The 13,230-nt window shown below is 38.8% G+C and overlaps 1 protein-coding gene and 1 long non-coding RNA gene across 10 annotated transcripts in view; one reads left to right on the top strand and one right to left on the bottom strand.

Moving 5' to 3' along the window:
• The window catches only part of LOC130285473 (uncharacterized), a 140,413-nt gene that overhangs the window by 113,227 nt on the left and 13,956 nt on the right, over nucleotides 1–13,230 (top strand). Inside the window, exon 5 of one of the 2 annotated variants that reach the window (XR_008847341.1) lies at nucleotides 5,746–5,801. The exons of the other annotated variant lie outside the window; for it this stretch is intronic. This is a non-coding gene — a long non-coding RNA (uncharacterized LOC130285473). The remainder of the gene's footprint in view (nucleotides 1–5,745; nucleotides 5,802–13,230) is intronic. 2 annotated transcript variants of the gene reach the window in all.
• Nucleotides 2,564–13,230, bottom strand: part of TANK (TRAF family member associated NFKB activator) — a 117,965-nt gene continuing 107,298 nt past the window's right edge. For all 8 annotated transcript variants that reach the window (XM_056536898.1, XM_056536906.1, XM_056536900.1 and 5 more), the window contains one exon: nucleotides 2,564–3,656. In XM_056536898.1, coding sequence (XP_056392873.1) covers nucleotides 3,492–3,656 — 165 coding nt within the window. In that variant the 3' untranslated portion in view covers nucleotides 2,564–3,491. The remainder of the gene's footprint in view (nucleotides 3,657–13,230) is intronic.

Below are 13,230 nucleotides of genomic sequence, written 5' to 3'. Positions count from 1 at the left end.
GGATTACCTGCCTAACTTCCTACGTGCTTACATACCTATAGGAAGATTACCTATCTAATTATCTACATACCTACAGGGGGATTACCTGCCTAACTACCTATGTGTCTACTTATCTACAGGGGGATTTCAGTACCTACCTAACTGCTTACATACCTACAAGGGGATTACCTGCCTAACTACCTACCTATGTATCTTCATACCTACAGTATAATGACCTACCTAACTACCTAACATATACATACCTACAGGGGGATTACCTACCTACCTACAGAAGGATTACCTGCCTAACTACCTACCTATGTGTCTACATACCTACAAGGGGAATACCTACCTAACTATCTACATACCTACATCGGGAATAACCTGCCTAAACACCTACCTACGTGTCTTTATACCTACAGGGAGTTTACCAACCTAACTACCTAACAATCTACATACATGGGGAATTACCTGCCTAACTACCTACCTATGGATTGGTCAGTATGATGGTTATATGTATGGTGATAATATTCCTCCTTGCATACTGGTATTATTGGTAGTTGTGTAAATTATTTAGAGGAATACAGTATTATAATCTTTTGTAAAGAGGAGGAACTAATAATATATCCATGACCCTGGGGGGTGTAAAATTTTTTTTACCACCTTAAAATCTCATGACTTTACCACCACCTTTGCCATAACTTACATTACTGGGTTTCTTTTATTAGGGTAAATATTTCCTCATAAATTAAAGGGGTTATGTGGGGTTATCCAGGGAAATGGCCCAGTACAGATAATAAGTGTATATTACATTACAGTTGGTCTGGCCATGAGGGCACACAATATGAATAATTTTTGCCATCTGGAGTGCCCCTTTAAGTGACCCAGCGATGTGGCAGTCAGGATTGAGTACTTCATTAATGTGGGCCCCCAGCTTCGAGGCCTTTTTGAACTAAGACAAATAAGGCAAATAAGGCGGCTGCCTATAGCGCACCATTGATGAGGGCGCAACCCGCAGCCACAGTTTTTTTTTTTTGAAAGCCCTAAAACAACACTGGCAGGGCTGCGCTACTCTGTCTAGCTACCGGCTGTCAGGAGCGCAGCACTGTCATATTTTTTTTTATGTTAAGCTATAGGCAAAAGAGGGGCTCTTAATATTCCTAATGTGTCCACTGAACATTCCATCTAACATCGCTGGACATTGTGTAAAAAAAGGAATGAAACAGTAGAGTTGGGCCATGGTCCAAATATATTATCTAGGCCAGTGTTTCCCAACCAGGGTGCCTCCCATATTATTATTATTATTATTATTAGTGATAATATTAATAATAATAAGAGCATCACTGACTTCAAGGATGTTGTAAACAATTTACATCCAGAAAGGTTTTAAATTTATAATAGGAGCAAATTATTAAACAAGTTTAATCAAAGCTGACCGGTTAGCAGGAATATAGGAGGATTATTGGCCTATGGCTAGATAGGGCTGGTTGTCAGGATTTTGGGCATGCCTTTTATAACTTTATAGTCCTTTCATGGACAGAGGTGTCAGCAGAGAGCACTGTAGTCAGACAGAAAAGAACTACACAACTTCCTCTGTAGTATACAGCAGTTGGTAAGTACTGGAAGGATAAAGATTTTTTTATAGAAGTGATTTACAAAAAAAAAATGTTTTCCCCTGGAGTACCCCTTTAACTCCACAAAAAAAAAATCCATTCTGTTCTGATAACATAGTCATTTGATATATTGGCTGCAATGTAAAGGAAATCTGAATAGCCACAAGCTAAAAAAAAAAAAAAAAAATGTATTTATGACAACTCTATAGGTTGAGTGTTCGCAGTGACAGATTCCGCACTGACACACTTCATAGCTGACTGTCAGGTTTGATTGCTGAAATGAAGATTGCCTTTGTTTACTGGTATATGCGAAGTGTTCCCTGTTACACATGCAGTATAATTAGTGGTGCTCCTTTTAGGCAGGGGCAGTAAGAGGTGGGCTGGGAGGTATCACTCTTCTCACTAGAGCATCTCACAATAAACAAAGTCTCTAGGTATAAAACCAAGGACAGAAGCTGCTGCTGTAGTAGGACTAATGTGGGCTAAGGGTTTGCTATGTTGTACAAGGTTGTTAGGGAGAAGTGCAATATCCCTGGGGATCTGCTACTATGGGGACACTCCGGCCTCTGCCCACACAGCTGAATGGCAGCATTTTATTTAGACACATAAGGCTGCCGTTTACTATCCGTCGCATTGCATCTGGCAAATCTTTTGTGTTACACATCAGAGATGTCCTATCGAGAGACAGACATTTTTCACAATTTTGCAAATAGCTCAAGAGAATTAATAAAATAATTAGTTAAAAATAAATATATTTAAATAAATATGTATATAATGCATTCAAATACAAGTTAAAATAATAAAGTTAACAATAACAATATTATAAATTCTCAGAATTGAGTTTAGGCTTCAGTGGTAAATGAAGAATATACATAAAAGAATATATATATATATAATTATTATTATTATTTTTTTTTTTTCTGGTCGTTCATTTTTGTTAAAACATCATATTTATTTATTTTTTTTGCAGTATTTACAAACAGAAGCAAAATAATATAACCAGACTGATATTTTGTTTCTTTTTGGCAATTCAAAAAGCTATCCAGTTTAATGCATTGCTTAAAATAACATACATGAAAATAATGACGGAAAATATAAATATGAAATCTTTTCATTTAAAAGTACACATACAGCTCTATACAAGGATATCTGTAGAATATAATACATAGAGATTATTTAAATACATACATTTTAAAGGTGGTATTAATAGGGTACAAAATGTGTGTGTTGCTTTTTTTTAAGACGATATGTTACTTAATCTATTTTTCTCTTCATTAACACATTTTTTTAATGTTGCATCGCACGTTCATAATAAAGGAACGCACCTACAAGCGTTTCTGCTTAGAACATGACGTAGAGTCTAGTGCTACAATACAGGAATGCTGTTAGCGTGTTACTTAAGGGGTTTGTCACTTCATGTGTTCATGAAATTTTTTTGTTCAGCTTTTTTTGACAGAAAAAAGAGCATTTGGGATTTTTTATTTTTTACAATGTAAGAAAATGTGTTTGGGGAGAAACAATACATTTAATACAGTTAGTTGTGTAGTTACAGTGATTTAATGGATCTGTACCAGAGGTGCAACCTATGTGAGAACATCAAACATATTGTGTCTAATTTAAAAAAGAAAAAAAAAATTCATATAAAAATTGCAATAAAACATGACATGGATCAATATAGTAAATGTCTATAAAGCACATTTAAAGAAAAAAAATGTAATGCAATTTATTTGAGGGTTTATAATGGATATTTTTAGGAGTTCACAGCCCAAACATGGCCAACCAGATAAAACCATATCATCCAGATACTTATCCATGAGTGGAAATGGTCCCAAAAAGATATTTGGATTAGAGAAAGGCATTAAGTATGGACATCGTGAGGATCTTTTGGGCGGAAATTTGTTAAAAATGTGTGTTCAGATGTCTTAGAAATTCACCTCCTAAATCAGTTGATGGTGGGAAAACAGCTTGGCAAAATTCACATACGTTAGAGCTATCTCGATCCCATTTCTCACTCCCCGGAATTAATAGGTCATTGTCATGAGGTGACGATGGCTTCCAAATTGGCTTAAATAGAAAATTAAAAGAAGAAAAAAATTAACATTTTTGTAGAATTAGGTCAAATAGTTAACATACCTAATAAGAAAATACTAAATATATAATGGAAAAACATATTTTACAAAAACAAATTCTGCTATTATAAAATATTTTGTTAAATTGTGGTTCTGAACAGTCTTAACAGTTTATTGTAAATAAAAAATTTTCCATAAAATGAATGGAGTTTTGAAAGTAGTCATTTATTATTTATTTCCACACAAAATTAAGGTTCATTTTTTTTTTTTACACCCATTGAGTTTTACGATTATTGATAATGACAAATATATATTCTCTCCTATTTTATCAATATAATTAAACATGTTTTTGTAGCTTTGTTATTCCACTAGTAATGTCAGCAATGAAGAGAATTCTCCACAATATAACTGTTACTGAAAGTGAACCTTTTACCACTTTTATGCTGCCTGAACCACGAGTCCCTTTGTCGGCCTGGATTTTAGAGCTCTTCCTATATCTAAATAAGAAGAGATATATCAGTCACAGTTAGAAGGGCAGGAAGATGCTGTTGGAGACGGCCCTGATGACTCATGGCTCGGGCAGCATGAAAGTGATGACAGTTTCAGTTGAAGTAATGGACTTTTAATACAACCACATTTTCTGTCTCTATTACAGCAGCTATATGCTGCCCCCCAGGGGTCCTACTGAAGCGGACTTAGATCATCATAGAACCCTGTGATGATTTATGTTCATGTCAGTAGAACCACTAAACGGGCAGAAGTCATTTAACAAGTGTCTGAATCTGACAATTTTATTTTATCCCTCTACATAATTCATGAGACAACAATGGTTTGTTCCATCCCCAATTTTCTTTGCCATCTACAAATCGATGTGTCATAAACATCCATATAACATTATACCAAATAACAGACCACGTCTATAGGTCTTGTGTATTAACCCCATCCCATTTACATCATGGGGCGGATGAGGGAGTATGGCGTGGACTAGAGAGCTGAGCCTGTGCCATACATGGCTGGTACTGGCTGCTATCTGCAGCTGACACTGCTGACATTGGAGATCACTCTGATGTCTGTCATTTAACTGCTTAGATGCTGGGATCAATAGTAATTGTGGCATCTAAATAAGACACACTGTATTCATTTCTTAGCTAATTTGATCTGCATTATATTAATCTATATAAGCAATTGAATAATTGCTTATTATAGGTCCCTAGAGAGACAAAAAAAAAGTCTAAAAAAGTGTTTAAAAATATATTTTTTTTAAACTCCTAATAAAAATGCCCCCCTTTTACCCATTTTGCAAAAAAAAGTACAATAAAAAAAGAGTAAACATTTGGTATCGTCGTGTGCAGTAAATAAAAAGTGTATCATAGAATCAATACTACACAAAAGTGGTACCTGTAAAAACTACAGTTCACAGTGGAAAAATGGGCCCTCACACAACTCTGTAGGTGTCAAAAGTTTTTTTTTTTTTTTTTGCATGGTACAACTAAACAAAAGATATCCAAATGTGGTATCATTGGAATCATACTGATCTGTAAAATAAATTATGTCAGTGTTATCGTATGTTGAACTTAAAAATAATATTGACCAGCAAAATTGCACAATTCCATTTTTTAATGTAATTTTGCGCTAGATATATATTTTTTCTGACTTATATATTTTTTCTACATTATATGGTAATATAAAGGGTACCAGTAAAAATTACAAGTCCATACATAAAACATAAGCCCTCATACTTTGTCGGTGAAAAATGTAAAAGCCCAAAGTCAACATTGGGAACATTTGGTAAGTGGATCAGAAAGGGGTTAAGAGAATATTAAAAACTTTTTATTTAAAATATTAAAAAAAAAAAAATAATAGAAAAGGGAATGAAAGCATGTTTTTGAGCAATAGTTTCCCCTTTATTGAGATGCTATAAAGGGGTTTTCTATAGAATCAATGATAGTGTGTATATGTTTCAAATACTGTAACATGTAATGATAATATCTAACAAATAATATTGTCTGTTATTTTTTACAATAAATTTGTTGCAATGGAGTATCTATTATACTTAATACAGCAAGTGTTTAATTTCTCTGCAGCGCCACTACAGGACAGAAAGAAGTATTACACAATGGGCTGTCCATGTAATCACTGGGTATGTTGGGTCCTCCAGAGCCAGAGATGTTTTGTGTATCTGTCCTCTATTCTGGCTAATATATGATAGCTCTAAACAACAAAGTCTCTTTTATTGTCTTATATGTTACTGATAGGATATTTACAAATGAGTTCCTAAAGCATATAAGTCTTTAGTTTAATTTGCATAGTTATTACAAATATATGCTGATATCCCCCATACTTTTCCCATAAGATACAAGTAACAGTTAATGTTCATTTTCACCACTGTGAAGTAAAGCATCACAGCCCACCAGAGCTGCTAAGTCTTCTTCTGAGCATTTACATCTATATAATCCGCATTGCTCAGTTTTATAAATAGCTATGTTTGATAACAGCGTTCTCTTTCCTCATTGGGTTGGAGCACAAACATATGGACCATATGAAATCTCTTGAGCTTAACGTGAGATGTCCATGCTAATATGTCAACCTCGAGAGTGGAAGGAAGTTGCGTACAGCTGTCCAAATTGGATGTTTTAGGACACTGAATAAAGCATATTGAGATTAGGGAAGGGAATTACTTGGCAGTATGTTAACGTGTTGACTATGTGTTGAAGAATTCCATGGACCTCCATTATCCGCCGTGACGACAATGAGTGTCGTTCCCAATTGTGTTTTCAGCTGTCACAATACTTTTCTGTTAGTTGACCTTTCTTGCTTTGTCAACATAGCTGCAGACATTATATAGGTCGCAAATATTATAATGGGCAGCGAAATCTGTCAAAAGTGAGCTCTGGGAAAAATGAAGAATATTACTAAAGTACAGGACTGGCCCTGCCTTACTTTGCAGGCTGCATCAGAATTTTGGCTCCAAGTGTGCAAAAATTGTGAATCACAGCAATTGGGCATAGTGTGCCAAAAAGAACAATATAATGTGGCTTGCCTAAAAGGGGGTTATGGCCTATCAGGAAAAAGGGTGCGAAGTAGGCTGTAATGGGTGTGGCTTACACTGCAATGTTAGGCACATGCTTCAAAAAAGGTCACCAAAATTGTGATGCACTACTTTTGCCTAAATTTATAATTGATCTAAACAAACTAGACCGTGCAAACTTGGTCTACAGATGCCCGAGATTTATCATCCACTGTGACGATATACTGATAGCATAGAATGCACAATGTTAATGCATCACAAGGATAGGGCATTTGTTTCAATGGACAACTTTTAATGCTGTCCTGTGGTGGTGCTGCACAGGAACAGAACAATTGCTGCCAGGTTCCCCAGCAGTAGATCACTTGTGATCAACTCATTTCAGGGTACCATTCAAACATATAGGGATTGTCAAAGCAGGAAACTCTTTTAGTGTTTAGTAATGAAACCCCTTTAATGCCCTACAGATGGACAGTATGTCAACTTGGCAGCTCATTTACCTCTATAATTGCCCTACCTCCATGTTTTGAGGAGCACAGGTATTGATTAGTCTCTATAAATAGTTTGAACTATAAGTGATCACCTAAAGCTTGAAGATGTGGGTTTTGCTTAGCAAATTGGATCAAATAGGACATGAAGATCCAGATCTAAACAGTCGACAAGAGGAAATGGGAAGTTCTGATTCTTGTCTACCATGCATTTCCTAGTTTGGGCACCATCCTATGTAATCTTCCATACACTGAGGAGAGTCTCAACTAAGCTAACCGAATGCAAGTCATGGGGTCATTTCATATTGCTCTGGCTACATACTTCATTTACAAGAAAAGGGGACCGAGATATACCATCATCCCTACAGTGACTTGGTAACTATGCCCTAGGAGAAGGTCAATATACAAATAAGGCTAATTGATTTATCCAATGAGGCAAAGATAATTGGTATACAATATAACTTTTACTAGGAGTACGTAAAACTTAATACATAAATGATAAAGCAACGTACTGTATGTAATGGCCCACAAAATAATAAACATATGAAAAAAGATGAGGTCCAACATTGACCTACATAGGAGGGGGATAAGGGTACAGGTGAGTATACTAATACTAACTAATCCTACCTGCAATAGTACTAGTCCCTATCTAACAATAAGTGTGGAAAGGGAAGGGGAATAATTGAAACCACACTATAGATCCATTCAGTAGTGGTATCCTATTGTACAGCAATTCTCATGCTCCTTGTTCCAATGCGTTTCTCCTAAATGTTGACATCGGGTTCATCAGGGATGGAGGAGAAAAGATATTGAATACAATACAACGAAAGGGCCCAGACAGTTAAAAACATATATAATGATAAAGCGCAAACATGATGGATGGAGTAAATGGTCTCCGTCAGACAGTTTATCAATGAGTCGCCTATATACCGTTTGTCACCTAGCCCAATAGAGTAGTCTGACTGTCAAAGGTGTACAGTATTATTGTCCAGTCTGTCCTGGAGTAATGATAAAACACGGTGGTCACCCGGTCAAGTCATGAAATGGGGATCCAATGGTAGACTTAATTAGGTTGTACAAGTGAGGTCACAGTTAGAGTTGTTAGTGGTTAGTAATATGTGTAACTACTGACTGACATGCATAGATAACTGGTATAAACACATTACTCCCAATATCTCATCGGCAAATAAAGCGCTAGTAAATTCCAGGTACAGTGGGTGCATATCACATTGAAAATGCAAATCATATATTAGATGGTATATGAGATAACATACAGTACATATCTTGTAACCTAGTGACCCAATCGAGAAAGACCACAGGACCCTTAATTTATGGGTGACCCACACAGCAATAAATATCAAATGCCACTTCCGATAGCTGAAGGCATCGTGGGTGAGTCGCCGGACCCGACCTCGGATCTACAATATTAGATGACACAGCAAGATGATAATTCCATCGCTTCCGTCCATCATGGTCGGTGGCCCATTTGAGAAGTATAGCCAGAGGTAGTAACAGGTGAAGCCTCTCACTCCTTAATCCCTAATCCTAATCCTAACTCTTACCCATAATCCTAATGCCAACCCTAACCTCTTATCCTAACCCTTACCCCTAATCCTAACCCTAACTCCTATTCCCTAATCCTAATCCCTAACACCAATACTAAACCCTAACCCCTAATCCTAACCCCTAACCCTAATCCTAAACCATAACCCTAATCCTAACCTCTAACAGCGATCACCACTGAGAAGGGCTAAGAGCACTGAGCTCAGGTCACATTCGGCTACAGATCACAGTTATTTTCACTTCACTGGCACTAATGACTGCAGGGATCAATGCACACAAACAGGAGGAGTAAACTGCACTGTGGTTCGGATAGTAAGACGCTGTGACAGGTGGTGCTCAGTCAAGGCAGGTGTATAATCCAATACAGTAAGAGATAGAGATGGCACTCACCAGTAAGCTTTTGTTCTTTATTAATTCACAACATCACAAAGCAGGTAGGAGCAGGAATGGCGGGGGGCGCTGGCGCCCCCCGCCATTCCTGCTCCTACCTGCTTTGTGATGTTGTGAATTAATAAAGAATAAAAGCTTACTGGTGAGTGCCGTCTCTATCTCGTACTGTGTTCCATTTGAGAAGTCTACTACTACATACCATAGGATACAAGTCTAGGGCTGGGTTTCAGCTTGGCATACTAAAACAGAACTCTGCCGGAGCAAGTACAATTGGTATTAACTATATAAGGAATAAGGCTCTATTATCAGCAAAATCTTAGGTTAGCAAGTGACCAAGTGTTCTTATGTTCCTATAGTAACTATTCGCTGCACATGTTAAATTGTCTGAATAAATTATTATAATGGTGCATTCTGTCACTGAACAACAACACTTATTATCAACATGTGAGGACAAGAGTATTGCACAATGCAGGTGGAGACTTCCACTTTATACTACACTTTAATTCAGAAGTCCCTATTGTACCTTGTGATCTACATTCAAGTGTGAGTAATGGTTGTGAGCCACGTTAAACTCACAGGTGGAGGAGATGTATATATTAAATGTAGAGAGACGAGGTATTTTGTCAAAAGTTGACACCAATAGTATATCATCCAAAGCGGCCTTGTTTGGTGGATTGGTAAATTGCCAGTACATATGGTTATAATTCAGGACTGCTATGATAAGTCTTACAACAAAAGGTTGCGAGCTACATGTGGCTCCTAGCCCACTGGTTGGGGACCACTACCATAAAGGGGTACTCGGCCCCTAGACATCTTATCCAATATCCAAAGGAAATGATGTCTAGGGGGAGGAGTACCCCTTTAATAGGGTTTTCTTTTGAATGAAAAAGATGTCTTCCTGTCCCTCTCCAGCTTGTTTGCTGCTGGCACTTTGCATAACTCACACTGGCGTTCAGTCACTCCTGGCCCTCACCGCTGTTGGGTCTTTACCTGTGCCATGTTATATATATATAATATATATAACACATTATATAGTAGCAACAATAAAATATATATTCAGGTACCTGATGATACATTAATAATAGAGCAACATTTGGGTGGAGTGAACTGTTAAGGTTGTGTCACCATAATGTACTAGGCCAGCAGAGTCTACACTATAGTACAGATGTCACCTCTCTTCTATCCAGGATTGCTAAATGTCTGTCAGCTATATCTTCCTTCTTCTCCTCCGACTTTCTCAAACTCAACATAAAGAAAACAAAAGCAATCACAGTCACTGCCTTGAGGGTCACCTTTAATTCCAAGCTGTCTTTCAGATCCTTACCACCTCCTGCCACTGTTCACCTCGAAAACATTTCTCCAATCCCTTCATTCCTCAACTTTAACTAAACTAACAAAACACATGTCCTCTTCATCTCCCGCTTGGAGTACTGCACCATCCTCCTCTGTGGCCTTCCATCAAACACTCTTGCTTCCCTCCAGTCCATCCTCAACTCTGCTGCACATTTAATCCACCTATCCTCTCGCTCCTCCACTGCCTCTCCCTTGTGCCAAACCCTTCACTAGCTACCATGAAATAGAAGGCCATAGACAACCTGCCCCTCCATACATCTCTGACATGATAACCTGTCCCCCCATACATCTCTGACATGATAACCTGTCCCCCCATACATCTCTGACATGACATCCTGTCCCCCCATACATTTCTGACATGATAACCTCTCCCCTCCATACATCTCTGACATGAAAACCTGTCCCCCCCATACATCTCTGACATGACAACCTGTCCCCCCATACATCTCTGACATGATAAATTGTCCCCCCCATACATCTCTGACATGACAACCTGTCCCCCCATACATCTCTGACATGATAACCTGTCCCCCATACATCTCTGACATGATAACCTGTCCCCCATACATCTTTGACATGATAACCTGTCCCCCCATACATCTCTGACATGACAACCTGTCCCCCCCATACATTTCTGACATGATAACCTCTCCCCTCCATACATCTCTGACATGACAACCTGTCCCCCCATACATATCTGACATGATAACCTGTCCCCCCATACATCTCTGACATGACAATCTGTCCCCCCATACATCTCTGACATGACAACCTCTCCCCCCCATACATCTCTGACATGACAACCTGTCCCCTCCATACATCTCTGACATGACAACCTGTCCCCCCTATACATCTCTGACATGACAACCTGTCCCCCCATACATCTTTGACATGACAACCTGTCCCCCCCCAAACATCTCAGACATGACAACCTGTCCCCCCCATACATCTCTGACATGACAACCTTTCTCCCCATACATCTCTGTCATGACAACCTGTCCCCCCCATACATCTCTGACATGACATCTCTGACATCTCTGTCATGACAACCTGTCCCCCCCATACATCTCTGACATGACAACCTGTCCCCCCCATACATCTCTGACATGACAACCTGTCCCCCCATACATCTCTGTCATGACAACCTGTCCCCCCATACATCTCTGACATGACAACCTGTCCCCCCATACATCTCTGACATGACAACCTGTCCCCTCCATACATCTCTGACATGACAACCTGTCCCCCATACATCTCTGACATGAGAACCTGTCCCCCCCATACATCTCTGACATGACAACCTGTCCCCCCCATACATCTCTGACATGACAACCTCTCCCCTCATACATGTCTGACATGACAACCTGTCCCCTCCATACATCTCTGACATGACAACCTGTCCCCCCCATACATCTCGGACATGACAACCTTTCCCCCATACATCTCTGACATGACAAACTGTCCCCCCTACATCTGTCATGACAACCTGTCCCCCCCATACATCTCTGACATGACAACCTGTCCCCCCCATACATCTCTGACATGGCAACCTCTCCCCTCATACATGTCTGACATGACAACCTGTCCCCTCCATACATCTCTGACATGACAACCTGTCCCCCCCGTACATCTCTGACATGACAACCTTTCCCCCCCATACATCTCTGACATGACAACCTGTCCCCCCCATACATCTCTGACATGACAACCTGTCCCCTCCATACATCTCTGACCTGATCTCCCGATACCGTTCTCATGTAATCTCCGCTCCTCTCAAGACCTGTACTCTACCTTAGACCGCACCTCACACAAACGTCTTCAAGACTTCTCCCACAACCTACAGTAACCCTGTTGCCACTGTATTACCCTATAAACGGGTACTTCCCTAACTGCTCACTGATGACCAGCTGTCCCTCTCACCCATTGTCTCCTTTCCCTCCCCTAGTAGATTGTAAGCCCATAGGGACCGGGCCCTTTCTCCCTCTATATCACTCTGTCATTTACTCTGTCATGTTCTGCTTTGTATTTTAACCCTTACCTTACCATATGTACATCGCCCTGTAACCAAGGGTGCTATAAAATAAATAATACTACTAATAATAGCATTTTCTGTTGCATTACGCCCTTCTTTGCAGTACAGTACACAGGACTGACCCACAATAATATTACTTTTAGCTAATTTGATAGTATAATATACCTTTCTACTATATGTATCTATTCTTTAAAAAAATATTGGTGGGGGGGATACTGTCTGGTTTTCCCGCTCCACCCAATCACAGCTCCGATTGGTTGCTATGGGAAAATCAAACAGTCTTTGTTTTTAAAGTCTTTATTTATTCCATCCATTATGTTCCAATTTTTGTGCATAGTGTATTTTCTTTTTCAAGTTAAAAAATAATCTTATAAAAATATTTATTTTGCTTTTTAACCACCATCTCAAAGTTATAGGAAAACAAGAAAAAAACATACGAAAAAGCAAAAAATGAAAAAAAGCAGATTCTCCTTTCATAAACAATTCTAAAACTCACAAAACCAAAGTCATCTCAAGATCCCCCATTCACCCTGGTGTGAAAGTCAATTATCTAACCTTCTGCCCTGCGCCTTTTGACAGCTCAACACCAATTTTTTTTTCTTTCTTTCTTTCTTTTTTAAGATGATTTCCCCCCCTCAACTTGAATTCACATACCAGCTGTTTCTTCTGTTCTGGTATGGGAAAAATACACAATGCAGACTGCCACCTAGTGGTAAAA

Source organism: Hyla sarda, chromosome 8 (genome assembly GCF_029499605.1).
Source record: "Hyla sarda isolate aHylSar1 chromosome 8, aHylSar1.hap1, whole genome shotgun sequence".
Taxonomy (NCBI): Eukaryota; Metazoa; Chordata; class Amphibia; order Anura; family Hylidae; genus Hyla; species Hyla sarda.
Note: the sequence above shows the minus strand (reverse complement) of the source record. Positions and strands in the feature narration are given on the sequence as shown.